This window comes from Callospermophilus lateralis, chromosome 1, assembly GCF_048772815.1.
Source record: "Callospermophilus lateralis isolate mCalLat2 chromosome 1, mCalLat2.hap1, whole genome shotgun sequence".
In the NCBI taxonomy this organism is placed as follows: domain Eukaryota; kingdom Metazoa; phylum Chordata; class Mammalia; order Rodentia; family Sciuridae; genus Callospermophilus; species Callospermophilus lateralis.
Genome location: NC_135305.1, coordinates 219,666,083 through 219,694,078, shown reverse-complemented (window position 1 = coordinate 219,694,078; position 27,996 = coordinate 219,666,083). Strand labels below are relative to the sequence as shown.

The following is a 27,996-nucleotide window of genomic DNA, read 5'->3' as shown; positions in this document are numbered from 1 at the left end:
TAGAAAGGGCCGCGAGCACATGCCACGTGTGGGCAGGGTGAAGCGGGGGCCAGAAAGCGCCCACAGAAGATGCTGCTGGTTGCGCAGACATCAGACGCGTGGCTGGACCAGCGCCTGGCGCGCCGCGGGGCGGGGCTGGGGGCGGGGCTGGGGGCGGGGCTGGGGCGGGGCCAGGCGGATGGAGGCGGGGCCCGGGGAGAGGGCTGCTTGCGCGGGGTGGGGGCGAGCTCCGAGAGGCCCCCGCGCTCCGCCCCCTCCGGCTGCGCCCTCCAGGCCCCGCCCCGGCCCCGCCCCGCGCCCCCCTCCAGCTTTCTTTCCCGCGGCTCCGGGCCGCTGCTCGGCCGGGAGCAGAGTCCGGTTGCCTGGCGCGGGCGGTGCGTCTGCTTCCTCTCCGGGTCAGCCGCCAGGCGCGCCGTCCCTCGCCCCGCCGTGGCCCTCGGTGCGCCCGGCCGCCTGCGCCCCCAGGTAAGAGCGCCCCGCGCCGCGAACACCGCCCCGAACGCCACCCTCGCGACGGGCTCCGGCCCCGCCTCTGCGGCCATGACCGCCCTGGCCCCCAAACGCAGCCCCCGCGTCCCCCAGCACTCCTCCCGGGCTGCCTCTCGGGGCTTCCCATCTGGTCTGCGGCCCGGGCCACCTTCCCGAGAGAGCCCTGGTCCCCCCGAGGGCCCGGGCGGCTCGGGTGCCCAAGGACGAGCCTGCGAAACGGGCGGGAGCGAGTGGGGGCGAGCCTGGCCCCGTGACGCGGGGAATCCGGATGTGTGGACGGGCGGAGCGCCACCCGAGTGTCCGCCCGTCACGGGCAAATCGGGGCGGGCGCCCACTGGTGCCACCGACGTACCAGGGCTGGGGACGCAGCAGGGCCCCAGGCCTACGGAGTCCACAACCCAGCTGCTGCGTAGACGGTTTCTAAGAACCGTGTAAATAGAAAATCTCATCATTCCACGGTGCTGGGAAGACGACCCTTCAGGGAACTAGGGGAAGGGTGGAGGTGCCAGGAGGGAAAGCAAAGGAGGTTCTCAGGGAAGGTGCCAACCGACCTGATCGGACCCGGCAGCGAGGGCTTTCTGGGCCCAGCAAACAGCAAGATCCCCAGGGCAGCGCCCAGCTGGGTGCTTCTGCACAGCCGAAAAGAGGCCAGTGTGGCCCAAGTGTGAAGAGGGAAGATGAAAGGTGCAGCGAGGCTGGCCAGGGTTGGAAGGTGGAGGAGCCCCGGGGTCCATTCTCAGCGTTGTGGGTACCAGAGAGAATTGGGCCAGCTGGCTAACACCATCGGATTGTGTCTCAATCCTGAAAAAGAGAAAAAGACCCTGCAGTGCTCTGCCTGCAGCAGGGCTGGGAAGAGGCTTGGGAGGAAGCTTGGACCCTACCCGAGGGTTGATAGGAAGTGAGCCAGCTCCATCTTCATTTTGGCAGAAGGGCATCACCTAGATTCTTGTCTGCTCCGAAGTAGAATGTGAGGAATGTGCTTGGAGATTTCTGACCTGGAGATGGAAACGTGGAGGGAGGGGCCTTTGCGGGGATGGGGAGACTTGCTGGGGGCACACATACATGGCTGGGGGAGGCTGTTGTGGCCCAGCCCACCTTGCAAAATCTGAGATGGGGGAGGCTCCCCAAGACCCCAGTCTGAGCCCAAGCAAGGTCTCAGGCATCTGGGTATCAGAGGCCAGGGTGGCCCACTCTGGAGCAACCATAACCTATTGGATGGGACCCCCCAAGATAAGAATCCTGGGCTGCCGAGTTGTCTTAGAAGCTGTCGGGTTTTGCAGTTGATCTCTTTCCAGGAGCAGATTCTGTGAATAAGGGACTGGGCTCCAGCCCCGCCTCCGCGGCCATGACCGCCTTACTCACCTGGGCCCCAGCAGGCCCAGCCAGGTCTCAGGAGACCCTGGGGATCCTTGCTGCCTACCTTCCCGGGCCCCCCAGTCCTGGCTGAGGTGTCTTGAGGGAGGAGAGAATGAGGCAGTGGAGATCAACTAGAAGCCACAGTCATTGAACTGGCCTCGTGGTCCCAGGAAAGACTTCAAAGCTTTAGTTTACCCACCCCTAAAATGGGTGAATAGTACCTGTCCCTGGGAGTGTTATCGGGTGTCAAAGGAGCCTGGCTAGGAAAGGGCTTGGTAAATCTCCGTGGCATCCACATCCCTAAGGGGATGAGGGAGAGCACCAGGGCCAGGTGGGAGTTCAAGTTCCCATCGGCCCCCATTTCCTGCTCACCTCCAGACCCAGGACCATTTGTAGGTTGGATAAAGTGTTTGGTTGGCCCCGTGCCTGGCACAGAGTGAGCAGTTGGCTCGGAAGCCGTGGGCTGACCGTAGATGGCAGCAGGAGTGGGCTGAGGTCCCCTCCTCCCATGGTGGGATGACACAGGAAGGCGGGTGCCATGGGGCGCACCCCCTCTTCTCTGGGCACCTCAGTCTGCCCCCTTTCCGGTGTCTGGGCTCCAGCCTGCCGCCTACCTTGTCCTGCCAGTTCGAGGTGAGGAGCCTCAGGCCAGTGACTTCACCTCCTCGTGCTTCCCTTTCTCCACCTGTGAAGTGGGCCTGACCGCCTCGTCACTCACAGGTTAAGCACTCAGCAGGATGCCAGCGGTGATAACTGCCTGGTAGGCAGAGGCTATTAAAATACGGAAACATGGCAGAGCTGCTGCCCTCAGGGAGGGAGCCCAGAAAGCCGCCGGGCTGTGTCAGGAGCGGATCAGGGGAGGCATCTGGACGAAGGGGAGGAAGAGCAGGGAGACAGAGCAGGTGTGGAGCCCCGAGCATGGCGGGGGGGCTGGGATGGCCGGGCCACAGAAAAAGTCTGCAAGGCCAGGGCTGGGAGGTCCAGCGGAGAGAGGCCGTGGGCAAAGCCAGCCTGCTGGCCTTGAAAGGCATTGGGACGCTATTCTGAGCCCAGGGAAGAAACTGTGGGGCAGGGAGGAGGACAGGAGTTAGAAGAGCAGGACGGAGGCTCCTGAGCTGGCCCTGCTGAGCCCAGTGGGGTGTGGCTAGGGGAGGAGGTGAGGCGGGGAAGGCCAGCCATAATGGGGGAGCAGGTTTAAGTGGAATCAGTCTCTTTCCAGCATCTGCAACTTGGGGTGCCGCTAGATGCCCAGCTGGCAGAGGCGTGGTGCAGGGCGGTTTGGAGAAGCGGGACAGGAACTGGCCCAGGAGACATTCTTCTGCATGGGGCTCCCTTCCTCCCCACTTTCCCCCCTCCCGGTCCCCCAGCTTGGGCTTTTCTTCAGGTCCTTGAACAGGTGCCTCAGATCCAGCCTCACTAACCAGAGTGGGTAGAGGAGGCCTCTGTCCTCCGCAGGCCGGACTCCATCTTGGTTAATAGGATGCTGTCCCGCACGCTGGACTGGCCAGAGCCCACTCTCTTCTCTCTCACCCTTCCTGCCTCCTGAAGCCACATTTTGGCCCAGGGCTCCATGGCTGCGTCTAGAGAGGGGTCCCGTGGTAGGCTCCCCCTCCGCCCTGTGGCTGGCTGCCTCCTCCCGTCCCTGTCTGTGGTGGGACATTTGTTCGTCCAGCTCACTCCAACGCAGCTTCTGCATTGGGACACATGGTGGGGCCGCTGGCAGTGAAGGACATGAAGTTCCTGGAGCTGCTGTTCTTACAGAGAGAAGGGGACAGCAACAGGGATGAGACCTGAAGACGGAGGAGGAGCTAGCCAGGTGGCCCTCTGGAAGGAGAGCGTTCCAGGCAGAGACCAGCAGGGACGAAGGCCCTGAGGCCAGGACAGGCTCCGTGTGCTGGAGGCACAACAGGGAGGCCCGTGTGGCTGGCACGAGTGAGTGAGGGGAAGACCACAGAGGAGTCCTTGGAGACCTGTGGGTCTTAAGGGACGTTTTTGCTTTGTCACTTTGGCCTCTATGTGCCAAAGTGGGGCCATCCACCCCAAAGTCCTTGAACCCTGAAGGAAGGAAGGACCACCCCTTTCCTGGGGGAGGGGCAGGGCTTCTGTCCCTCATTCCTGCCCCTCTGCCCTCCACTGCAGCCACACCAGCCATGTCTCTGGAGGCCCTGCCTCAGGTCCTTTGCACTGGCTCAGGTCTTCTCTGGCTAAAATGCTCTGGACCCTGGCTTCCTCCCTCACCTTCTTCTCAACATCAGCTTCTCCAGGAAGTTGCCTGACTCACCCTCCCCTCCTCACCTTATCTCTCCACACCTGGGATCGAGGCCTGATATGATGAAATGAATTAACTAACAAAGTTGTGTCTCCCTCCCCACCCCATCCGGAACATCAGTTCCTGGAAGGCAGGAATCCTGTCTCCTCAGTTCTGCTGAGACCAAGGGTGCAGGTCCTCACCTGGCACATAACAGGTACCAGATGCATGTTTTTGAAGTGATGCAGGAATCCAGGCATTTCTGGCTACAGCTGGAGAAACTGGGCTCAGGTGGGGTGGGGTGCAAGTTCTGGAGACACAAGCCCAGGTTCCAACTCGCCACTCCCTACTCCATGCCCTTGGGGGGGACCCTGTGCCTCAGTTTCCCCAATCATAAGGTGACAAGCGCGTGATACTTGTGCCTCTGCTGCAGCTTCCTGGAGACAGCTGGAGACTGGAGGGAGCTGGGCTGGATGCAAGATGTTGAGGGCTTCCCCATGTATTGTCGGAATTTTCCAGAAATGTGATTAGACCATGGAGGGTGACTTTATTTGAGGAGGTCATGGCCTCTCTGAAAAGGAGACATTCGAGTCAGGGCTGACTCCGAACCAGCGGTGGACGCTGATGGAAACGAGGCATGTCCGCTGCCCTCCTGGAGCCCCCACCCTGGGGAGGCTGCCTGGCTCCTGGCAGGGACAAGGCAGAACAGCCTGAGCCCAGAGGAGGATCTCTGGTTGCTGGAGGCGAGAGGAGGTCCCTTCCCCGCCCAGGAGGCCTGAGGCTTGGGGGGGGGTCAGCAGCAGGCAAGCTGCCCACCTGAGGGTTAGCCGTGCCAGGAGTGGACGGGAATGGTGGACAGGGGCTCAGATGGGGAACCCCCAGGCAAAGGCTGGCATCCTGGTGCCGTTAAAGTGACTCTTCTGAGATTTCGGGATTCATGCACAGACCCCTGCCTGAGAACCCCAGAGTCACTAGCTGTGGGAGGTCAGTGGTGTGGGGTGGGACGGCCAACGGGGCCAGGTCACCATGGGGACCTTGAATGCCTGGCGAGGAGCCACGGGGCCTCTTGAGCAGGGGAAGGAACCGGCTTGAACTGTGTGGCACTACTGGGCGACCAAGGGAGGGGTGGGCAGAGCCAGGAAGGGTGCCCCTCTGCCCTCCCTGTGCACCTGTCCCTGACACCTCTGGTCTTTATAAGGACTGTGGCATCCCCCTGGGGGCCCCTCGCCGAGCCATCCCATAGGCCTGGAACCCCCCGTCCCTACTGAACCACCTGGAGGGCTCCGGAAGGACATGTGCCCCACAGTGGCTTCTGTGGCTCTTTCCCACCAGGCAGGCAGGTGACTTGATTTCCCTGAGGACTCTGTCCAAGGCCAGCAGGACAGGAGCAGAGCCCAGGACCCCCCCCCCATTGCAAACTCGAAAGGCCACAACCTGCCACTGTCTAGACCTGCTGCCCCCCACTCCTCTGAAGGGTGGTTCTACGGGCCACATTCAAACAGATGACCCCTTGCCCTGTCCCTGTGGTCACTCCTCCTACCTCTGAGACAGTGCCTTCCCAGAGTTCCGTGCCCAGAACTGGTCTTCCTGACTCTCCTCCCACCCCAGGCCCTGTTCCTGCCCAAGCAGGTAATTCCCAGATCAGGCCCCCTTCACCCCAATTATACCACCCCAATTCTGAACCAGAACCCCCAGATCAGCCCCATCACCTCCCAGAGGCCAGTCACAAGGTGACCAATAGAGACAGCTCACCAGCCAGGGGGGTTCACAGAGTCGCCTCTTCTGGAATGTCCGCCGCCTTCCTCTGACAGAGACCCAGCTCCCCAGGCTGCTGCTGTGTCTTTAAGAAACCACGGCAAGAGACGCCTGCCCACCTCCCCTGGAACCCGCAGGCCTCAGGGACTGGCCGGCACCAAACTTTGTTTTGTTTTTGTCCTGCTTGTTTTTATGGCCACTCTGCTCCTGGTGTGGGCACCGGCTTATTGAGGGAGGAGGGAAACTTGTTCTGGAAATAAATGTACAGTCACGCGCCACTTGCCAACCAGGACGGTCCTGAGAAATGCATCCTTAGGCCACTTCGTCACTGTGTGACCATCGGGGAGTATTTTCACAAACCCAGATGGTGGAGGCCATCCTGCAGAGGCGCGGGGAGCAGGAGACACAGAGGCGTAAGGTGACAATGGTGTCGATAAACTTTCCTCCGTGAGTGGAAGGAATATGCTTCAAAATAACAATAAAAAGGAGATGGTAGCAGGGGCTCGGGGTGCAGCTCCGTGACAGAGGGGGTAGTGGGAAGGCTCAAAATTGAGGCCCTGGTTTCAACCCCCAGCCCCAATTTAAAAAGAAGTGTGCAGTCACCCCCAAGTTGGGCATGGTGGGGAGTCTGAGATAGGAGGATCGCTTGAGCTCAGGAGTTAGAGGCCAGCCTGGGCCACATAGCAGGACTCGTCTCAAAAAAAAAAAAAAAATTACACAAACCAGTAACATAGTTATTTGTTATTATTACTGTGTTACTTTTTCTATTACTATAATAAAATACCTGATGTGTTCAATTAGTGCAAAGAAAAGGTGTGTTTGGGAGGTTCCAGGTGGACCATTACTCTTTGGCCTGGGGCAGGGGTGAGTGGCCAGAGCCAAGCCATTGACCTCGTGATGGTGAAGCAAAAACAGAGCAAGGGGAGGGAACCAGGGTTCCACTGTCCCCTCAAGGGCATGCCCTACCTCTTAGAGAGTCCACCTCCTCTGGTCAGCACCAAGCCTTTAAGAACATGGGCACTCAGGATCAGACCGTCGTGATGCTCAGCATTATGCACCGCGCAGAGCATGTCCCGCCACCCTTGTAGAAGGCTGGCAGCGCACGGCATGTTTACACCAGCTTGCCATGAATGCACGCACTTCGGTGTTCCCATGTCTAAGATGTCACTCAGCAACAGGAACTTTTTGGCTGCATGATAATCTCATCATAAATTCTGTCCATCAGTGACCAAAATGTTGTTATATATATTTCTTCCTTTTTAAAATTTTCTACTTTATTTTTGCTATTGCGTCTTGCTGTGTTGCCTGGGCTGGTCTCAGACTCCCAGGAGTCTCCCACCTCAGCCTCCCAAGGACTGGGCTACAGGCCGCGCCACTGCACCCGGCTCGTCCTAGTCACTTAAGGGAAAAAACGAGAGCCTTTTGAAGGAGAAGGTGGGTGCCTGTTAGAGCAGGTGGGAGAGGGAGTGGGGGAGAGGGGAGTGGGAAGGCTCAAAATTGAGGCAAAACTGTTCTCTGGGTCCTGGTGCCTGGGCCTCAGTTCCACCTTCCATTCTTCCATTCTACAGCTTCCTGCCCCCCGTTATGTGCTGGGTGCTGGAAAAGTGGAGAGGTCAGGACACTGGGGAAGGCAGACAGTTGCCCTACCATTGCTAAGGAAGATGGGGTAAGAGGGTGTCTTCGTTTTGCATCACTGAGGCCAAAATACATGACAAGAACAATTTTAGTGGAGGAAAGATCTATTTGGGGCTCACAGTTTCCGAGGTCTCCGCTCACGGCTGGCTGGCTCCGAAGCTCTGGCCTGAGGTGAGGCGGAGCATCATGGTGGCAGGGAGCCGCAGAGGAGAGCCACTCCAGTCAGAGAGGTGGGAAGCAGAGAGAGCACCCAGGGTGCCAGGGACAGAATGTAAACCCCAAAGGCACTTCCCCAGTGACCCCTTCCTCCAGCCACATCCTGTTGACCTGGTTGCCACCAGCACAGTAGCCCTTTCAGACTGTCCGTCTATCAAGTGGATTAATCCACCCGTCAGCTCACAGCTGTCGTGACCTAATCGTGGCCTTCAGGGGACACTTCACATCCAAACCGTAACACAGGCTCCTAGCCCAGCCCAGGGGTAGCTGGCAAGGCCTCCTGGAGGAAGTGTCCAGAGAGCAGGATGGCGCAGACCCGGAGTTGGCCAGGCAGAAGAGACGGCATTCCTGGTAGGGCTGCAGCTGGGCCAAGGCCCGGAGCTGGTCTGGGGTGCACGGTGCCAGGCCCATGGGAGAACTTTCAGGATTCAGTGCCTGGTTTCCGTCACCAGCACCAAAGGAAGGAAAAACACCCTGTGTACACACACCCACAACAAGCTGGGCACAGTGGCCCAGGGCCAGAGCTGCAGGTTAGAAGGACAGCCTGGATGCCGGTGGGAGAGGCGGTGGCTGGGGCAAGACTGGAGGCAGAGAGGCCAGGGCCGAGGCTGCCACAATGATTCAGTTGTGGGAACTGGACAGAGGAGGGAGATGGACCCATCTCAGGACCCAGGGAGAAGCAGAGCGTCAAGAAGGTGCCAGGAGGCGTGTGGAATGACTCAGATTCCTGTCCTCGAAGATGGCGTGGATAGGTCACAGGTGGAAAAGAAAACGGGTTTGGTGGAGGATGGCTTTAGCGTGGTGGGTCGGCACAGAACAGCCAGCTGGTGTTGGATCCGCAGGCTTGGTCCTGGGGAAAGAAACCAGAGGATGGAGATGCTGGTCACGGCTTCCTGGAGTGAGAGTTCTCAGCGAGGGGAGGGTAAGAGGAGGGCCAGCGCCTTCAGGGAGGAAAACAACCGGAATTGGAGACAGAACAGCAGAGAAGCAGTGAACAGGGAGGTCCAGTTCTTGGACACAAACCCCATTAGGGGGCACAAATACCAAATAGGGAGTTGGCCACTGGGGGTGGCTATAGTGGGAAGAAGTGTCCTGAACCAGGAGAGGCCACAGTAGTTAGGGTTGGGTAGAAACGCCAGGCAGAGTCCCACTCTCCAGCAGTGCACCAAGTTTCTCTCTGTCCTAGAATGCCCAGTGGCATCCACAGAAGCAAACTCCAGCCTGGCACAGACCAGCTGTGTGACTCTGGGTAAAGCATTCAGCATCTCTGAGATTCTGTTGGTTCATCTGTGAAGCGGAACGGTAATGGTGTCTTTCTAAACCGTGGCTGACATTTCCAACCTAAGGAGGCAGTCCTGGCCCCTGGGCAAGGCCGCCATGGTGCTGGGCTGCTGACCAGTGGTGCCTCGGGCAGTCCTGACGTGGATGTGGGCCAGGTCCACTTTCCTGGAAAACAGTCTGGCTTTGCCCTACCTGGACGTACCTCCTGGAATGTGGTCACCAGGGGGTGGCCAAAGGCCCAGCCACCAGTAGGTGGGAAAGGTAGGGGTCACTGGTAGGCCAGGTTGAGTGAATGAAGGCCCCAGCAGAGCACAGCCTGGCACCACCGTTCCCCCGCCCTTGAGGGGCCGACCTGGGCTGGGAATTGGTTTCTAAGTGGTGAGCTGGGCCTGGGAGCTCATTCCCCACCCAAAACGCCCCTCCGGAGCCCCTGTGTCTTCTGCCAGCCATCCCGCCTTTTCGTCTCTCTCGCACTAACGTGATTTGCTATGCCGAGTGTGGTGATTGTGATCCCAGACAGCAGGATTGTGAGTTCAAAGCCAGTCTCAGCAAAAGCGAGGTGCTAAGCAACTCGGTGAGACCCTGTCTCTAAGTGCAATACAAAATAGGGCTGGGATGTGGCTCAGTGGCCGAGTGCCCCTGAGTTCAATCCCCGGTACCCCCTCCAAAAAAGTTCCTCTTTGATTGTGCACATACACACACATGCACACACAGACTCACACACTTGGAATGCTATTCAGCCCTAAAAGGGAGGAAATTCTGAGACTCCAATATAGATGAACCTGGGACCTGCTGTTGGGTGAAGTGAACCAGTCACAAAGGGCGAATCCTGTGTGGCTCCACTCATAGAGGTCCCTGGAGCCAGCAGTTCACAGAGATGGTGGGAACCAGGGCTGGGCCGGGGGGTGGGTGTGTTGAATGGGGAGTGTCAACTTGGGAAGATGAGGAAGCTCTGGCTTTTTATCAAAGCTCTCCCTTGATAAAAACCTGTGAAAACCCCGCGGGCTTCCTGGTGCAGCGGCCCCTCGGCCCCTCTGGGGTGCTTCTCACAGCCCTGCTTGCTGTGTTCACGTGGGCATCTGGGGCCGTGGACAAAATTAGAAAGTCTTCTGTGTTTTTGTCTCTTCATGCACGTTGGACCTTTGCTGTGGTCCCTCAGGTGGCCGAGGCCCTGAAAGCCACCGTTGAACCCATGTGACACAGAGCTGGCCGCCTTGCCCACGCGAGGTGTGCCCTCGGGACACTGACAATATTGAGCACTGTCACCGCTGTCACCGCTGTCCGCTTCCAGATGCACATTTTCCTTGAGTCCCTCTGTTCTTCAGGGTGGATATTTGCTATTAACTGGTCTTGGAATGTGTCTTGTCTTTCTTCTCCCAACACCAATATGCCATCAGACTCACACAGTGAATTGTCCGTCTCAGAGATTGTCCTTTTGGTTTTAACATCCACAGTCTGTCCATTTCTATAGTCTCTGCTTCCCTGATGAGTTTCCTCTTTGTTCATTCATCTAGACTTAATTTCAGCCGGGAGCTGTGGTGGGTGCCCTGTAATCTCAGGGTCTTGGGAGGCTGACGCAGGGGGATTGCAAGTTCGGGGCCGACCTCAGCAACTTAGCAAGACCCTGTCTCAAATTAAAGAATAAAACGGCTGGGGATGTGGCTCAGGGGCTAAGCACCCTTAGGTTAAATCCCCCTAGTGCCAAAAGAAAAAAGAAAAATTGATTTCTGAATATATTTGTAAAAGCTGCTTCAAAGTCCTTATCGGATAATCCCCATATCTGAATATCTGGGTCATCCCTGAAACAGCCTCCATTCTTCTTCCTCCTTTTCTTTTCTTTTCTTTTTTCTTTTTTTTTTTTATGGTGCTGGGGATTGAACCGAGGGCCTTGTGCATTCGAGGCAAGCACTGTATCTGCAGCCCCTTCTTCTGCTTCTCCTCCTGACCCAGGGTGCTCTGTCAGTGACCTACATCCCCAGCCCCCACTTTTTAGTTGTTGTTTTTTTTGAGGCACAATCTTGCTAAGTTGTGCAGACTGGCCTTGAAGTTGCGATCCTCCTGCCTCGGCCTCCCAGTCCTGGCATCGCAGGCGTGAGCCCCCCCACCCGGCTCATCTTCATTCTTGACCGTGAGGTCATGTTCTCCTGTTTCTTCACATGTCCAGTAAGTTTAGATCACACTTTGGACATTGTGCCAGATACTTTGTCAGGTTGTGGGTTCTGGTATGTTCCTCTGAACAGTATTGATTTTCAAACATTTTAATTACTTTTTTATCAGGCAATTAACAGTTGTTTTTTGAGGCATATCTAGACTGTCTGAGGCCACCCTGCATATGTGTGGTTCAGGGGTCAGCAGAGGCACAGAGTTTTGTGTGGAATTTGGGGTCCCCATCGTTGGCCGTTCCTAGATCCTCTGCCACATTGTCTCTAGACTGTCCTCTTATTCTTCAAACCTTTTTTTTTCCAGTGCTAGGGCCAAACCCAAGTCCTCACGCGCGCTAGGCCAGCGCTCTCCACTGAGCCTCTCTTCTCCGTCCTCCCTACCTCCCTTCTTGCTGGTTTGGGTCGCTGTCGAGGCAGGACTGTGTAACACAATATCCTGCAATGACGGGAAGTTCCAGTCCTCTGCTGCCCAGTGTGATGGCCACTGGCTCCTTGTGGCAATTAAGAACTCACGTATGGCTGATGCAACCAAAGACCTGAATTTTAAATTTAGCCTCTGCCGTGCTGGGAATGGAACCCAGGGCCTCCCACACGCTAGGCCCCCAGCCCCAGTTCATTTCGCAGCGGCATCTGGCCTCTGACGCCCCATTAGACAGCGCAGCCCGGGAGCTTCCAGGTCATGGCTTTATGTTGAGTCCCGAGCTGGTCACCTGGGTCTGGGGCGCTACCAGCCACAGAGCTCTCGGGGGTTTTCCGTGATACAAGCTCAGCATCAGCCATTAGTGTCCACGCAATTCGCTTTTCTTGTTTGGCTCAATGATCCTCCCAAGTTGGGGAGCGCAGCTCTTCTTCCACCTCCCTCCCACCCCCACCCCACTGTTGGTCATTTTTTTAAATGAAAAAAAATTGTTTTGGTAAAGTGTCAAATGCAGCGTCCTCACCGTTTCCTGTGCTCACTTCAGTGTGGCCCAGTGTCTGGCCCCGGCCCAGCAGCCCACTCCAGAATGGCTTCGTCTTTCAAAATTAAAATTCTACTCGGCCAGCCTGCTCCCCTCCCCCGGCCCCTGGCAACCGCCAACCCAGTGTTTGCGAATGTGCCTTCTCTGGGGACCTCCTGTAAGTGGGATCCTAACGGTCTTTGTCCTTTCGTGACTCATGACTTCACTCAGCCCAGCGCCTTCCAGGTCCATCCCCCTGCCTCTTCCTCCTCCCTTTCCACTCTCCTGCGGCACCTGATACCACAGAGTCCTGAGGTTTCCGATCCCCAGCTGTTGGACACAAGGTTGCTTCCAGCTTTCGCCGGGAGGGAAGGAGGGACTACAGGGGAGCATCCTGGGGAGTGATGGGTGCATTTGTTGTCTTGACTGAAGGGATGGCTTCACGGGTGTGTGCTGGTTGAATGCACTGTGTCACCCTCTGAACGCAGACAGGGTCTTGCGTGTTGATTACACCCAAGAAAGCTTTTTTTTTTTTTTTTTTTTTTTTAAACCACGTGTTACTTTGCTTTCGGTCACTGTGACAGGGACCGGAGATAGACAGCTCAGGAAGAGGAAAGGTTCTCAGAGGTTTGGGTCCATGGCTGGTGGGTCTCTGGCTCTGGGCCCTGGGTGGAGTGACCTGGCTAGCCTCTCGGCTGCTTGAAGCAAAATAAGGAAGGGCTGGGCCTCCCGTCCCCTTCAGGGCAGCCCCAGAGGCCTCACTTCTTCCTGGACGACCCACCCCCCCCAGGAGCCACAGATTGGGGAGCAAACCTTTAGCATCGGCCTTGGAGGGACCATAAAGCCTGGCGGGCTCCCTCCACTCCTCCCCAGAGAGGTAGCAGTCACCCTCACCGCCCCCTCCTGTCCAGGGACTGGACGCTCAGAGCTGTGACCCCTCCTCCCTCAGTTCTGAGCCTCCCTGACTCGCCCTGCACACACCCAGCCATGCTGGGGGCTCCTGGGGGGCTCCCCCTGACCTGGCCCTCGCTGTTTGGAGGCTGGAGCCAGACATGCCCTCCAGGCCCCACAGAGCCAGAGAGGGACCAGGGGACTGGGGGGCTGGGAGGGGGCTCTGCCCAGGGGGGAAGGGCAGGGGCGCCTCTTAAGTGGGGGACTCCATCAGATCCAGGGCTCGGAGACAGGCAGGACTGACCTAGGGGAGGAGGGGGGCGTTTCAGGAAAAGGCACCCGTGGGTGGTCTGAGGACCCCTAGGTCTGGACGACAGGCAGCTGAGACAACACAGGGGCTCGAGTGGAGCTGTACAAGGTAGAAGATTCTAGAAGGGCCAGCCGGCAGGGGCCTCTCTTTGCTTCCTCCTTGCAGCCAGTGCAGGTCAGAGTTGACCAGGCGGCTGTAGATTGACCCACCCCCGCAACCTCATGGCCCCCGTGCCAGCTGTGGGGTTTGGGGGAAGGAGCAGGGGATCAAGGGGTGGCTCCAATAGGAGCAACCAGGGGAGGAGGCTGGAGACCTCAGGGGAGCCTGGCTCAGTTCACAAGACCCTGAGGCCGTCAGGAGGCATAAACCTGAAGGAGTTCTTCCCTGGGCTCCTGGCACCCTGAAAGCCGGAGGGAGGGTGGAGAGGAGGCTGCTCCTTCAGGACCTCGCTGGGCAGAGGCGGGCCTGGGTGCCGAGAGCCCCGAGCCCACCAGTGGGCACAGCAGCCCCTCCCCACGGAGGGAGCTGGCAACCTTGGCTGTCCCCTGTGCTGACCACCTGCCCTGTGACCAGTATCCAGCCCGTCTCTCCTCCAGCCTCAGCCTTCCCAGCCCCCCAGTGGCCCTCCTTTGTGAGGATGTGGTGGGGGTTGAGCCCACCTTGCGTCTTCACAAGGATGGGTTGTTTCTAGCTAGTTCGACCCCCTGAGCTCAGGTCCTGGGTGCCCACCCACTTGTCCTCTGTGTGTCTAATCTGCTCCTTCGCCCACTCTGCACACATTGAGTCGGTACCCAGCTGTCACACCAGGGCCTGTTGGAAGCCCTGAGGACACAGCAATGGCTCAAAGGACATTCTTAGCTTTTGTGAGGCTTGTGCCTTGGAGTGAGCAGACAGTAAACAAGAAAACAGATGGAGCAGGGCCAGAGGGCCAGAGGGACCACCCAGGGTCAGGCGACAGAGCACTGGCTGCTTTGGTTGTGGGAGGTAAAGTGCGAGCTGAAAGGAGAGTGACAAGACAGCTAGACTCAGGGCTGGCTGGGGAATTTGTTCCACTCCAACACTTTGAGCTGATCAGTATCTATGTTGAAGTGTCACTGGGAAGTCAAACAGCATGAACCTTGTAAGTTGAGTAGCACGTGCAAAGGCCCTGAAGCTGAAGTTGAGTTGGAAGTCCAGAAGTGAGCTATTGCAGTGAATCAAACAGGGAGGGGGAGGCCAAGAGTGTGCCTAAATATGAGAGGCCGGGACATGGCAGAGCCCCAGACTTAGGGCCCTCCTTGGGGTCTTTGGGAGGGAGCAGTGTGGTAGTACCCTGGAGCCATCTGCCTTTCTGCAGAGTGCTACCGGGGCTTGGGCCATCTGGAAGGGACAGCCAGGGCCCAATGCAGAGGTGGCTGTGGTTATCTACAAACAACCCCTTTGCAGCACATCATGTGTTACTGCCTGGGCCTCAGGCCACAGGAATCAGGTGACCCAGGCAGCAAGCCCGGCTGGGGAGGGAGGGGGAGCATGCGTTGGGGGCAACAGAACCAATTCCCATTTTCTTGATCTGGGCAAGTCCTGCCTTCCAGCTGGACTGAAAACAAAACCAGCCTCTGTGCACAGTCCTGCTCCTGGGGTGGTACCGGGTTCCTGGGGTTCAGGGAATCCCTGGGGAAGGGCTTACACAATCTCAGGCCCCCCAGGACCAGCTCTTCCCACCCCCGTGCCCTGTGCAACACAAAGCCCTAGTCTCTCTTTCTCCCTCAACCCAGGGATATTTTTAGCCACTAAGAAGGATTATCAGCTGCCACCCAGGTGGCAGGGCAGGGCTGGGAGCCGGGCCAGGAGGCTTCAAAGAACAGGCAGGCTGGGGGACCAGGGGCAGCCGAGGTGTGGGGATGCTGGAGCATCCCCCCCACACACACACACACACACCGGTTACTCTCCAGAAGACCTGGAGGCCACCCTGGGTGCAGCCCCGGGGAACACAGGAGGCTCAGAGAGGGCTCCCAAGCTGTGTGCGGCCACTTGGATGCTGGGGACCCCCCGGCCAGCACCTCCCCACCCCCATCACAGCCACTAAACCTCCCACTGGCCCCACCCCAGACATAATTCCCAGCCTCCCCCATGGAAGGGGCCACTCTGGGTCCCATTTTACAGATGATGACACTGAGGCAGAGAAGCCAGGTCACCTGCCTGAGGTTGCACAACTGGTGAGTGCGGCCAAAAGCAAGTCAGAGGTGATACCAGTGTGGGTGTTTGTAGGTTCTCAGCCACTGCCCTTGACCCCCTGGCCCAGAGCATAGGACCTGGCCATGACCACTGTACAGATGGGTAAGCAAGGCCCAGGGGGGCAGTGTCACTGGGAAGAACTAGAGCTGGGGTCCCAAAGGTGACAATCCAGGGGGAGCTCAGCTCAGGGCTCATCCCTCAGGAGGATAATCTGGGTCTTTCCTGCCAGGGACGCCCAGTGACAGCCATGCCTGAGCCCCTCCTGCATGCCAGGCCCTGCCTGGGTCTTCCTGTGCAGAGTCTGGGGTGGGGCACGGCTGGGAGTGCCTCAGGAGATCCTGAAGCCCTGGAAGCACTGGGGACAGGACTGCAGTCTGCTGGCTCCAGACCCTGCTCTCCTCTCAAACCACAGCATCACTTATTTATGCATCAAGAAAGGAAAGTGCAGGTCTAGGGTTGTAGCTCGGTTGGTCGCGCGCTCGCCTCGTGCACAAGGCCCTGGGTTCAATCCCCTGCACCACAAGAAAAAGGAAGGAAAGTGGGCAGGGACAGGTGGGTCAGGGGGCAGGACTCCTCCGTGAGACCTCTGCTGTCATGGTTCTCTGGCTTGGAAAGTGTATTTCTGGTCCCCTTTGTGACTTTGGACCAGAAGGGGCTGGGCCTGCTGCAGGTGGGAGGACTAGGTTTGAGAACGACGCTGCCTTCCCCACCCCAAGCCTGGCCAGTTCCTGACCTCACGGTGAAGGAGGGTGAAGGAGGCAGAGCTGGGGAGGTGCTTTAACTAGAGAACTATGGGCACGAGGTGGTTCCTCCAGGAGATGGTGCCCACTGAGCAGGGCTTTGGAGGACGCACAGGAGTTTTCAAACAGACCGGAGAGGGAGGCGTGCAGGCTCTGAGGGCAGAGGCCTCACCTCCTTTCCCACTGTTTTGTGTCCCAGCGCTCAGCACAGTGGAGTGCACTTGTAAAAAGACGGCTCTGTGTGCAGGGTCACGCAGTGCCTGGGGTGGGTTTTGAGGCTGGGGGTGTAAGTGGAGACCTAGAATCATGGGCAGCTCAGGGTGGCTGCATGCACCAGGGACCCCAATCTGAGGGCCCTCGGGTTGGGGCAGAATCATGGAGCTGGCCCGGGACTCCTGGGATCTGGCTGCAGCTCCCTCCCCTTCTGCACTCGGGTCTTTCGGGTGGGTGGGAGAGTCCCTTAGAGGGGGCTGTAGAGGGAGGCTGTAGAGGTCCCCCGTGGCCTTGGCTGTGCCGGTGAGGCTGGGTCCAGGCGCGGCTGGGGGTGCCAGGCAGGGCTGGAACACTGTCAGGTGCAGGATGAGGCAGGCTGCCAGTCAGTGATGACAGCCGGCTTCTCTAGAGAGACCAACCCTCTGGCTCTTGTCCTGGGTCTAGACTAGCCATTGTCACACACCTGCGATGCTTGTGAGCTGCTGACTTCGAGAGCCCCCACAGGATGCCCAGCACGTCACGGGCGCCTCAATGACCTGGTTCATCGCAGCCCCTTCCTGGGGACCAGCCATCCACACGGGTCTGAACCTCGGCCCCACACTGACGGGACCTCCCTGCGCCCACCTGCTCCCATCCTGGGCCCCCTGAGTCTGTCCCGCCTCCTGTGTCCGTGGGGACCCCGAGGCCCTCCTGCCTGTCTGTCTCATCTGAGGCTGAGCCCGCTTGTTCCCTGACGCAGCCCACTCCTCGGGTCCCTGGCTCTTCAGTGTGGAAGGCCGGTCTTGGGCAGGGTCACAGCGAGGGCGCAGACGGAATCAGGCTGCAAATCGGCTGACCTTGAGATGGGGGATCATCCAGGATTAGCCAGGAGGCCAGTGTCGCCAGAGTCCTCATGGAGGACAGGCAGGGTCCAGGGGGGAAGTCGCTGTGCTGTGGGATCTGGAGATCAGGAGCCACACCCCCTCCTCCTGGAGCCCCCAGAGCCTGGCGTTAACCCCGGGGACTAGATTCTGTGTTGTTTAAAGCCACCAAGTTTGTGGTCTCTTGCGAAAGCACCTGGAGGAGACCCGTCAGCGTCACAGGCTGACTCCTGGGTTGGGATTTCCAGTCAGTAGCGATGCCGGTGTGGCGGCGTGCTCTTGTGCAGCTCCGGTCCTTTCTGTTTCTGGGGGTGTGGGGGACACTGGGGATCACCCAGGCCCTCCCACACACTAGCATGTGCTCGGCCACCCAGCCTTTGGGTTTCAGTGTTTATTTGTATTTTCTTTTTTTAGCTTTTTTTCCCCTCTTTTCCTTTTTTCCAGGTCCTTACACATCCTAGGCACTGAGCCACCATCCCCAACCCTCAGTATTTTAAATTTTATTTTATTTTTGCTGTTGTTTTTATTGTTTGCAGTATTGGGGGTCAAACCCAAGACCTCATGTGTGCTAGGCAAGAACTCTGCATGAGTTCTTTTTTTTTTTTTTAGTTTTCCGCGGACACATCATCTTTGTTTGTATGTGGTGCTGAGGATCGAACCCGGGCCGCATGCATGCCAGGCGAGCGCGCTACCGCTTGAGCCACATCCCCAGCCCCATGAGTTCATTTTTTAATAAACAAAAACTGTGTGTGTGATGACTGGGCTCAGTGGCACATTATACCAGGGACTCGGGAGGTGGAGGTAGGAGGATTGCAAGTTAGAGGCCAGCCTTAGCAGTTTAGTAAAACCCTGTCTCAAAATTTAAAGAAGGGGAGGATGTAGCTCAGTGAAAAAGTACCCCTGTTTTAAAAACCCCAGGACAAAAAGAAACATGTATGTATCTGTAGCGAGTATACATTGTGCAATGGCTACATTAAAGCACCTAGGCATTATGTCACAGGGGTACCTTTTTGTGTGTGCTGGGAACACTTAAAGTCCACTCTGAGCAATTTTCAAATATATAATACATTGTTACCGTGGTCACCAGCTCCTCAAGAGATCCTTGAGCTTACTCCTAACTGAAATTTTATATTCTTTGACCGCTGCCTCCCCGCCCCACCAGCCCCTCACACCACACCTGGGCCTTTGCTGAGGCCTTCAGCTCTTGGCCCTTCCTCACCCCAGATTTCTCTGCAGTCTAGACCCTTCTCACCACCTCGCTTCATTGGGACAGTCCACAGCACCCCTTCGGGGTTCTAGAGGCCACCCCATGCGTGGCAACCGACAGCCCTAGACTTCCATCTCAACACCAAGGACAACAGCACCTCGCTGCCACTGACGGAAGTGACAGACGTGACAGCCACCTTAGCAAGCAGGCTGGCAGTTGCTTTAGCCCACAGCTGCGAGCCGGGGAGTGCCCCCGAGAAATGGAACACTTCTACCCACGCAGGACACACGGACGTGCTCACGGCAGCTTTGCCCCTAATTACCCAGAGCTGGAAGCAGCCCAGGTGTCCATCAGCAAACGATAAGGAGCCAACTCTGGCTCATCCGGACAGTGCACAGGAGTCGCCCCATGGACTCAGAGGCGCAGAGGAGTCCCGGCAGCAGGACAGCCTGTGGCCTGCAGGACACCAGACACACACATGCAGTGCGTGCAGCCATTTATCCGACATTCTAGAAGTGACAAAACTAATCTGTGATGATCAATATTAAAAGTATGGGACAGAAGTTAACTTTGGGCAGCAGAGGTGGAGGTTGACCAGGAAGGGACACAGGAGAACTTTCTGGAAAGAATGTGGGTAGGAGGAGATTGGGTCACCTAGGTGCGGAGATTGGTCCAAACTCAGCCACTGTAAACTTGAGATGCATTCCCTCCAGCAAATTTTACCTTAAAAGAAAAAAAAACAAAGGGTAAGCAAATATTGAGCCTGAGTTAATGATCTGCACACGGAGATGTTTTGCGGGGTGTGGTTTGATGTCTGCTGCTTACTTTGAAATGCATCCAGGAAAATGAGATGAACTGATGGACGGGTCGATGGGACAGACGGGCAGGCGTGCGATGAAGCAGACAGAACAAAATGTGAAGGGCGGATCCAACGGTGGGTTCATGCATTCACCGTAAAAAGTATTTCAACTACTCTGCAGGGCTGAATTTTTTCATTATAAAATGTTGGGGAAAATAATCCAAATCTCCCTTCTGGCCCCTGTTCCTTGCATGCCCTGCCCCCCTCACCTCCTCCCTGTGTCCCCCTCACTCACTCAACTCCAGCCACATGGGCCTCCTTCCTAGACCTCCAGCACCCTGAGTTCCACCCTGCCTCGGGGCCTTTGCACCTGCTGCTAATCTTCTGAAAAGCCCCTTCCCCAGGCCCCCTTCCTTTCCTACACTACCCTCTTTCGCCGTGAGTCTCGGCTCCTTCCAGGGCCCTCCTTACTCTCTACCTTCACAGCCACCAGCTCTGCATTTTGTCTCAGGCTCCATCACACTCTGGTATCTGTTCTTTAAGAATCGGTTCACTCGTCTTCTGACTGCCTTCCTGCAGGGCTGTAAGTTCCACAGGGACAAAACTGTCTTTCCCACTCTCCCACTGTGTCTAATGCCCAGCCCCAACCTGGCATTATCAGGACAAGTCAAACTGCGGACAGCTGTGGCCTGAATGCAGTGGTGGGTGGGTGGGTAAGTGGGGGGACTGACAGATGGGAGGATGGCAGAAGATGGCTGGATGGGTGGGGAGATGGATGAGTGGACAGACGATTCATGGACAGACGGATGAATGTGTGTACAAAGACTTTCCAACTGGTGACCGGCGCTGTCCGCTCTTGGCTCAAGATCTCGGGAGAGAGGAGCTGCCCGGGTTCCTTAGCAGGTGGGGCCGGCCGAGTGGGCTGCTCACCAGGTGGATGGCCTCCTGCCATTCCTACGGGGAGTCCACCTTCTGAAGAGGGCCTGGGAGGGACTCTGGATCCCCTCTGTCCTCTGTCTCCGGGGGCATTGGAGCCGCTTCCTGCAATGAAGGGCACCTTCCTGACATTTGAGGATTCAAGTTTATGACCCCAAGGGGCCACTCCCTTGACTTCTGGCCACCTTGTTGGCGCCTGAATAGTGCAGAACAATGACCCTGAGGAGCCGGGTGGTGCAGGGTCAGGAGGCCAAGCCCTTCCTACGCTGGGGCAGGCTGGGCTGAGAGGTGGGTATGACTGTCCCTGTTTTAGGAATGAACCTGAGGTTTGGAGAGGTCAGGTCACCTGCCTGAGGACACACAGCCAATGTCTGCCCTGACAACTGGCCATGATACTCTGTTGGCTGGAAATGAGGGCTGAGGGTGGACTGTGACCAGGAACCCACCTCACTGAGGCCACAGAGGAGCTCCACTGAGCTGGGCAGGGGAGGCCAGTGAGCGGGCAGAGGGTGCCTTTGTTCTGTGGCTCCCGAGACTTAGTGCAGACTCCTGACCGCGGCACTTGTGTCCGCAGGATGCTGTCCAGCCTGAACGCGTGGCTGTGGCAGGAAAGGCTCTGGTTACCACCAAACTGCTCCTGGGAGCAGCTGGAGGACCGCGATGGCCGCGTCTTCGCCCACCCCCACCACATGCTGGCGGCCCTGCCCCTAGCCCTGGTCCTGGTGGCCCTGCGCATCGTCTTCGAGAGGTGAGTGTCCATGTGCGCTACCTCCGGCCGACCCTGTCACCTGTGTGTCCCTGCATGCGTGGGTCCCCATCTGCACGAGTGCTGGGTGGGACCTGGCTTTGCACCACTTCCCTCTAGTGGCTGGAGGCTGGCTTACTCTGGGTGTGCCCCCACCTTCATGGAACAGGGCTGGGGACCTTGGAGGACATGGGTCTGGCCTTCAGAGGTGAGTAGAGGGGCATCTGCCAGCTCCCTCCCACCCAGGGCCTGAAGCTCCTCCCTCTGCGTGGACAAGTCTGTCCGGCCCCACCCCTCCCCCTCCACTCGCTCCTCCCCTCCCCCTCCCCTTACACTGGCCCCCCCTCATGCCCCCCATTTGCCCCCAACCTCTGGCAGTCTGGTACCTGTTCCCCAAGTATGTGCCACCTGCCCAGATTCCCAGTGACCTGGCTGCCAAAACCCCTGGATTTTTGGTCATTTCCTGCGTGACCAGTGGGAGCCAGGTGCTCTCTCCCCTGAGCACCCTCTCGGGTGGGAGTCTTTGCTCCTACAGCTCCCCCCTCGGCAGAGCCCACAGAGACCCTGCTGCGTGGCAGTCGCGGGCACACAGATAAACCCCCCTACCAGCCCCTCTCCTGCCGCGGCCCTGCCTGGCTCCCCACCTCCCCAGTGGCCCTCCCCAGCCTGCACCCCACAGCCTCCCTGCCACCCGCCACCGACCACCTCACACCTGGGGTCAGTCTTGCCACCTTCTGGGCGAGCTCTGCTTTCTGGGTGACCTCCAGCCTTTGCCCTGGTTGCTCTTCAATTCCCTTAAGGCTGATTCCTTGTCCCTCCCTGGAGCCAGACCCTCAGCCCTTCTTCAGGGGAATCCCCCCCAGAGGTCCCTCCCTTCGCCCCCCCCCCCGATCCTGGGCACAGGGGTGTCCTGCATCTTGCTTTGTGGCTCCTACTCATGGGGGCTCCCTGAGCTCTGGGCCCCTGGACCTTCACAGAGGGGTATTTATCCAGCACATGGCCTTCTGAGGAGGCCTGCCTGTCCCGGCCAGCTCCCGGCCGTTAAGGGGTTCTAACTTGCGCGATCTGATGCGGCTGCAGGACATGGTCCATTTTACAAAAGACTAAATGGATGCAGAGGTCTAGTGACCTGCTAAGGTCACACAGCAGATCACCCAGGTCTGGAGGTTGCCTGAGGGAGTCCTCCAGCCCCCACCCAGCTGGGTCTTGAAGGGAGGGGTCTCAGCCCTCCCCCGGGGACAGGGGAGAGTGGGGATGGATGGAGTGGGCGGGCACTGTGCCCAGGCCCACTACTGGAGCCCAGCAGGGAAACTGTATTTAAATAATGGCCTTGCCTGAGTCTCTGTGGAGGGCCGTGGGGGTGGGGGAAGCAGGGGTATTAACTGTTAAAAGATGGAGACTTGGGTTCAAACTTGAGGTATGTCCCCCCACCACCCATTGTGCCACCCTGGGCACATCTCTGAGGGCTTTGTCCAGTTTGCCCATCGGGACAGTTGAGCCAGTGATAAGGACTCAGTCCTACACTTGGCAGGTAGTAGGTGCTCAGTAAACCAGCCCCCTCTGCTCCCCATCACAGTGGCAGTGGAGGTGAGTGTCTTGCCAGGCTGCCCTGGGCCTCAGTTTCTCCAAATGAGGAGCGATGTTAGGACACTGATGAAATTCAGCCCCACCCGGGTCTTGGGGGCCCCCTTGTGGACAATGCGGTGATTGCCCAGGTCCTCACTAATCCTTTGCCTCAACCTGGAGCAGTGCCATATGCTGGAGGAGAGGGACTTTAAAGGAGGCAGGCCCTGCTCCTGCCCTTGGGGATCAGGACCCCGGCGTCTGGGGGACAGGCAGTAAGGGACTCTCGACTTGGTTGGGGATGGGCGAAGGTACCTGGAAGCCCACATCCTGACGATGGTCTGGCTCCTACCCCCCACCCCCACGCCGTCCAGTACAAGGCAAGGTTCTGGGGCCCAGTGTGGGAGGCCAGAGCGACTGGGGAGAGTTCTGACCCTGCCCCACGGTTCTCTCGGTTCCGGGCCTATGGACCTTCCTCTTAGAGGGAGAAGAAAGACCCCCAGGCTCACGCCCTGCTGTGTGCCTACTCCAGGCCCGGATTTCCCCACCTGTAACATGTCCCCCCCCGCCCCCCCCCCCCCCCGTCACCTCCCCTTCTCTCTTGGGCGCTAACGGGCTCCATGTCCCCTGCACTCAGATTCGTAGGCCTGCCCCTGGGCCGGTGGCTGGGAGTGCGGGATCGGGTCCGGAAGCCAGCGAAGCCCAACGCCACGCTGGAGAGACACTTCCTGGAGACCGGGCGGAGACCCAAAGAGGTGAGTGCCCGTCGCCACTGCCACCCTGCTGCCCCGTGGATGGTGCCCGGCAGCGGTATGTGACCACTTATTGGGGGCCAGGGAAGCTAAGGTGTCCTCTGGCACTCCAACAAATGCCCAGCCTGCACGCCACCTGGATCCCCTGCTTGCCACACCTCCCTGGGAGATGAGGTCCCGCCCCCTCAAGCTGGGGGGGGGGGTAAAGAAGTGAGTCCCGCCCCCCTATCCTGGGCATCAGCCGGCACAGCTGCCCGGTGGGCAGATTCTGGGCTGGGAGGAGAGGAGTGATTCTTTCCGGCTCTTGGGAAGGAACAGGAGTCTGGCTGTGCCTGGGGGTGGTGACAGGCAGCCCTGTGACTGACCTCCTTTCCCATCCATGGAGTGGACTGCTCAGGGGACAGGGTCTGGGGGTGTGGGTCCTGAGAGGGAAGGACACTGTTTTCCCTACTAAGGTCAGGACAACTCCGAAGAGCAGAGAGCTTTGCGATCCCCCTTCCTCGGCAATCCCTTCTGCAGGAAGGGATGAGGGCAAGCTCCCCACCGCCTGCCTGGGGTGGATGCTCCCGAGCGGGTGTAGGAAAGCCTCTTGGGGGGAGTGCCCCCAGCCTCATCCCCAGTCCCCTTTCTCCATCAGTGTTCTGCTGCACTAGGGACGGTCTTGGTCCTCACAAACCCAGTGTTCTGGGGCACACCCATCTCTCAATAGTAGACATGGCTACCTCACAGGCAAGATCTGGGGCTGCAAAAAGGGAGAGCAGAGCCAGGTCCTGTTATCCAGGGACAAGGGAAGGATGCCACCATCAGGCCTCAGTGGCCCTGACTCCTGACACCTCTCTTTAGTCCCAGATGGCCCTCTTGGCCGCCCAGTGTGGCCTCACACTGCGGCAGACTCAGCGCTGGTTCAGGAGACGCCGGAACCAGGATCGGCCCTGCCTCTCCAAGAAGTTCTGCGAGGCCAGGTACCAGTGCCAGGGAAGGGCCAGGGAGGGGGTCTGTCGGGCAGCTGCCTCATGGGCTTCCTCCTGTCTGCAGCTGGAGGTTCGCCTTCTACCTGTGTACCTTCGTCGGTGGTGTCTCGGTCCTGTACAACGTGAGTACCCTGACTGCGCACTGTCCCACAAGCACCTGCAGGGCCTGTGCTGAAGACCTCCTGGGCACCAGGAGCAGAGGTTCTACAGTGAACAAACCACCGTGGGGAGAGAGGGGCAGAGGTGGAACTGGCCAGGGAAGAGAGGAAGGGTCTGCGCGGGAACCTTAGGGAGGCCCTGGCCCCTGGGTGGCAGCTGGTGTCTGACCTTCAGGACCTTGAGACACCTGTTTCTTTGCAGGAGTCATGGCTGTGGACTCCAGTGATGTGCTGGGAAAATTACCCAAACCAGGTGAGTGGCAGGGGTGGCCACAGGCCCAAGACCCAAATTTGTAGGACACACCAGAAATTCCCCTGAGGGCTGCTCTGGCTCTCTTACTCCTGTGTTCTGTAGAGAGGGGCCAGGAGTGAGGAGACTCCACAGAACCGCTGGCCTTGACCACCTCCTCACTCATGGGCATTCAGTTGTGCTGGTTTTAAGCAAATGGGGAGGGTCCTGGGCCATGAACCTGCCAGGTAGGCGGCTCCGCTGCCCACAGCTACCCTTGCCGTCCTTCCTGTCACAGACCCTGCAGCCAAAGCTGTACTGGTGGTACCTCCTGGAGCTGAGCTTCTACATCTCACTGCTCATCACGCTGCCCTTTGACATCAAGCGCAAGGTGAAGCCATGGGGAGCGGACACCACGGGGAAGACGTGACCCAGTCTCTGGACAGGGAGCTGGGGTGCCGTGGGCTGCGGCCCCACCACCCGGAGGCCTGGGCTCCAGGTCACACCGATCTCCTGCGAGGGCCTGTCCCCAGCCCCAGGGTGGGGCGCCCCCAGCCCCAGGGTGGGGCCCCTCCTGGCACCAAGGCTTATCTGGTGACCCACCGTCTCCTGCAGGACTTCAAGGAGCAGGTGGCGCATCACTTCGTGACTATCGCCCTGATCACCTTCTCCTACAGCACGAACCTGCTGCGCATTGGCTCGCTGGTGCTGCTGCTGCACGACTCGACCGACTACCTGCTGGAGGTGGGCTGACCCTCCGCACGCCCTGGAGATGAGGCCCCGCCCCCTCACCTCCTGAGGGGTGAGGCCCCGCCCCCCAGGTCTTCCCGAGCCCGGAGACCCTGCTCCCCAGCTCCTGAGCCCCGCCCCCGCTCCCTAAGAGGGGACGCCCTCGCAGGCTCCCGGGTGGGTGAAACCCGCCCTGCCCGCCCTGCCACCCGGCCCTGCGTGCCAGCCTGGGTCCTGAGCCGCGCCCTCTGCCCCCCCAGGCCTGTAAGATGTTCAACTACACGCGCTTCACGGCGGTGTGCGACGCGCTCTTCGTCATCTTCTCCTTTGTCTTCTTCTTCACCCGCCTCATACTCTACCCCACCCAGTGAGTCGGCCTCCCCCTCCCGTAGGGGCTAGACGGGGGCCGGGCATGTCTGAGACCCCGCCCGCCTCGCCCTGGGTGCCCTGCCCCGGGAAGAGCTGGAGGTATTGGCTGGATTTTTCCAGGAGGCGGCAGGGAAGGGTGTGCCTGACACAGGGCACAGCATATGCCAAAGCTCAGAGGTGAGAGAGGGAACTGGGCTCAGGCTTCATAGGGCGCCGCCCTGGACACGAAGTGGGAGGAGGCGGGCCAGGGCGCAGCTTGCTGGAGTCCTCAGTATTCATGGAGCCCCTCAAGGATGCCAGCCCTCTGGGTGCTGGCGGTGTGGGTGGAAGCGGGCAGAGGGGCAAGAGAGCCAAGTCTAGAGAAGGGGAGGGAGAAGGTAGGGTGAGAGGGAAGCTCGCGAGTGCATAGCTGGAAGTCAGGGAGGGAGGTGAGAGAAGGACCGCGCTGACCCCAGACGCGTTCCGGAGGGAGGGAGTGGCCGGCAGAGCCCGTGGCTCAAAGGCAGCGCGGGGTTGGAGAGGACCAGGGCCGGCCGCGGAGAGGAGGCACCGGCGAGCAGCTCACGAGCGCCCTCGGGTGGCTACAGGGGACAGGCGGTGGGAAACGTGGGGCCGAGGGCGAGAGCGGGCGCCACTGCATTGGTACAGTGAGGTGAGGGACGTGCAGACTCGGGAGGGCCACCAGGGTCCTGGCTGGGAACCGGCCCAGGAGGAGCTGCCTGGGGCATCGGGCTCCGCGGGACTTACGGAGAGACAAGGAGGAGGCAGGCCCACGTAGGCCCCCTTCTGTAGGAGCCCCCATCTGTAGGAGCCCCCCATGCGCCGTCGGTAACTGAAGACACCAGCCTGGATGGAGTCAGCTGGGGAGCTGGTGTGGACAGTGAGGACGAGTCCCCTGATGTCCTCAGGCAGAGGGGAGCCTGGAGAGACTGGGAAGCAGCAGCCAATGAGAGGCACAGGAGGAAAACAGTCTCCTTAGCCACTTCAGAGTCTCAGGGAAAGGGGGGTCACCAGAGGGAGAAAGAAGGGTGGAGGGAGGGTGTGTCGCTCTTCCTTGCATGAGAAGTAACCAGGGATTGGCAGGTGAGCCAGCAAGGAGGCAGGTGAGGGAGAAACAGGAAGAGAGTGGCCAGAGGTGGTGGAGGGCAGGGGGCAGGGCACTCAGGAACCTTCTCTCAGGTTGCATCCGAGGGGTCCAGGGGACGAGGGGCTGGGGCCTAAGGAGATACAAGAAGACGTGAAAGGGCCGCCTAGGAGCACGGTGGGATACTAAGCATCCCCTTGGGGCTCATGGTTGGGCAAGGCCTGCTGACAGCCTCTATTGTGCTGACCTAGTTTAACAGGGAGCAGAGGCTGTGTACCCAGCGGAAGTGGATAAGTATCTTGAGTCTGGGACAGCACTGGGGAGCCACAGAAAGTTCCAGAGCAAGAAAGACTAGGTGTTCCTAGGACTAGGGTCTACAGCAGCTGGTGAGACCCCTTCCTCTCTCCCTCCCTCCCGCTGCAGGATCATCTACACCACCTACTATGAGTCCATCTTGGACAGGGGTCCCTTCTTTGGCTACTACTTCTTCAACGTGCTTCTGATGATGCTGCAGGTGTTGCACGTGTACTGGTTCGGCCTCATCCTGCGCATGCTCATCAACTTCTTGAGGAAGGGTCAGGTACATCTGGGCAAGGGTAGCTCATGTATGCCTCTGGGAGCCCCCATCCCAGCCTGGCCCGGCCCTGCCCCGAGCTCCTACATGCTCTGAGCTTCCACCTGGCTCTGTTCCCCAGATGGCAAAGGACATTCGCAGTGATGTGGAAGAGTCTGACTCCAGTGACGACGGACTGGCCCCAGAAGGTTTACAGATGAAGAACGGGATGACTCACGAGCCCAGGGCTGCCCCAGCTGACGGCCCTAGAAGCCGGGCAGCCAGACGGCTGGCCAATGGGCATGTGCCAGCCACATAGCCTGCCAAGAACTGGCAACGAGGGGCTGTCCCCAGCACCTTGGGCACTTGAGGTGGCTGGACTGGCAGCCTCTGAGCCAACTCACAGGGAAGCCCGGCCCCAGATGGGCCAGAGGCTGATGATCTGTCTCCAGCCCCTCCCCTCCCCCTCCCTCTGGGCACCTAGACAGAGCCAGAAGGCAGCAGCAGGACACTGCTGCCAGCCAGAGCCACATCCAGGCTGCAGCCTGGTGGCCGTGGGGAGCCCTGGATGAAAGAGGTCCAATAAAAGCTGA

General features: G+C 59.0%; 2 protein-coding genes across 3 annotated transcripts in view; one reads left to right on the top strand and one right to left on the bottom strand.

The window, feature by feature from the left end:
- Positions 1-542, bottom strand: part of Fbn3 (fibrillin 3) — a 96,651-nt gene extending 96,109 nt beyond the window's left edge. The window contains exon 1 of the mRNA XM_077110361.1: positions 65-542. Coding sequence (XP_076966476.1) covers positions 65-542 — 478 coding nt within the window. The remainder of the gene's footprint in view (positions 1-64) is intronic.
- Cers4 (ceramide synthase 4) lies at positions 386-27,996 on the top strand. 2 transcript variants are annotated; one of them, XM_076850203.2, is made up of 12 exons: positions 397-465; positions 19,357-19,449; positions 20,825-20,998; positions 23,196-23,313; positions 24,154-24,272; positions 24,346-24,403; positions 24,642-24,692; positions 24,967-25,059; positions 25,284-25,412; positions 25,658-25,764; positions 27,274-27,430; positions 27,546-27,996. In XM_076850203.2, the coding sequence occupies exons 3-12, from the start codon at positions 20,826-20,828 to the stop codon at positions 27,720-27,722; spliced, it is 1,182 nt and encodes a 393-aa protein (XP_076706318.2). In that variant the 5' UTR covers positions 397-465; positions 19,357-19,449; position 20,825; the 3' UTR covers positions 27,723-27,996. The 2 variants fall into 2 exon arrangements, with proteins under 2 accessions (XP_076706309.2, XP_076706318.2); XM_076850194.2 differs by lacking the exon at positions 19,357-19,449 and having other exon boundaries at positions 386-465.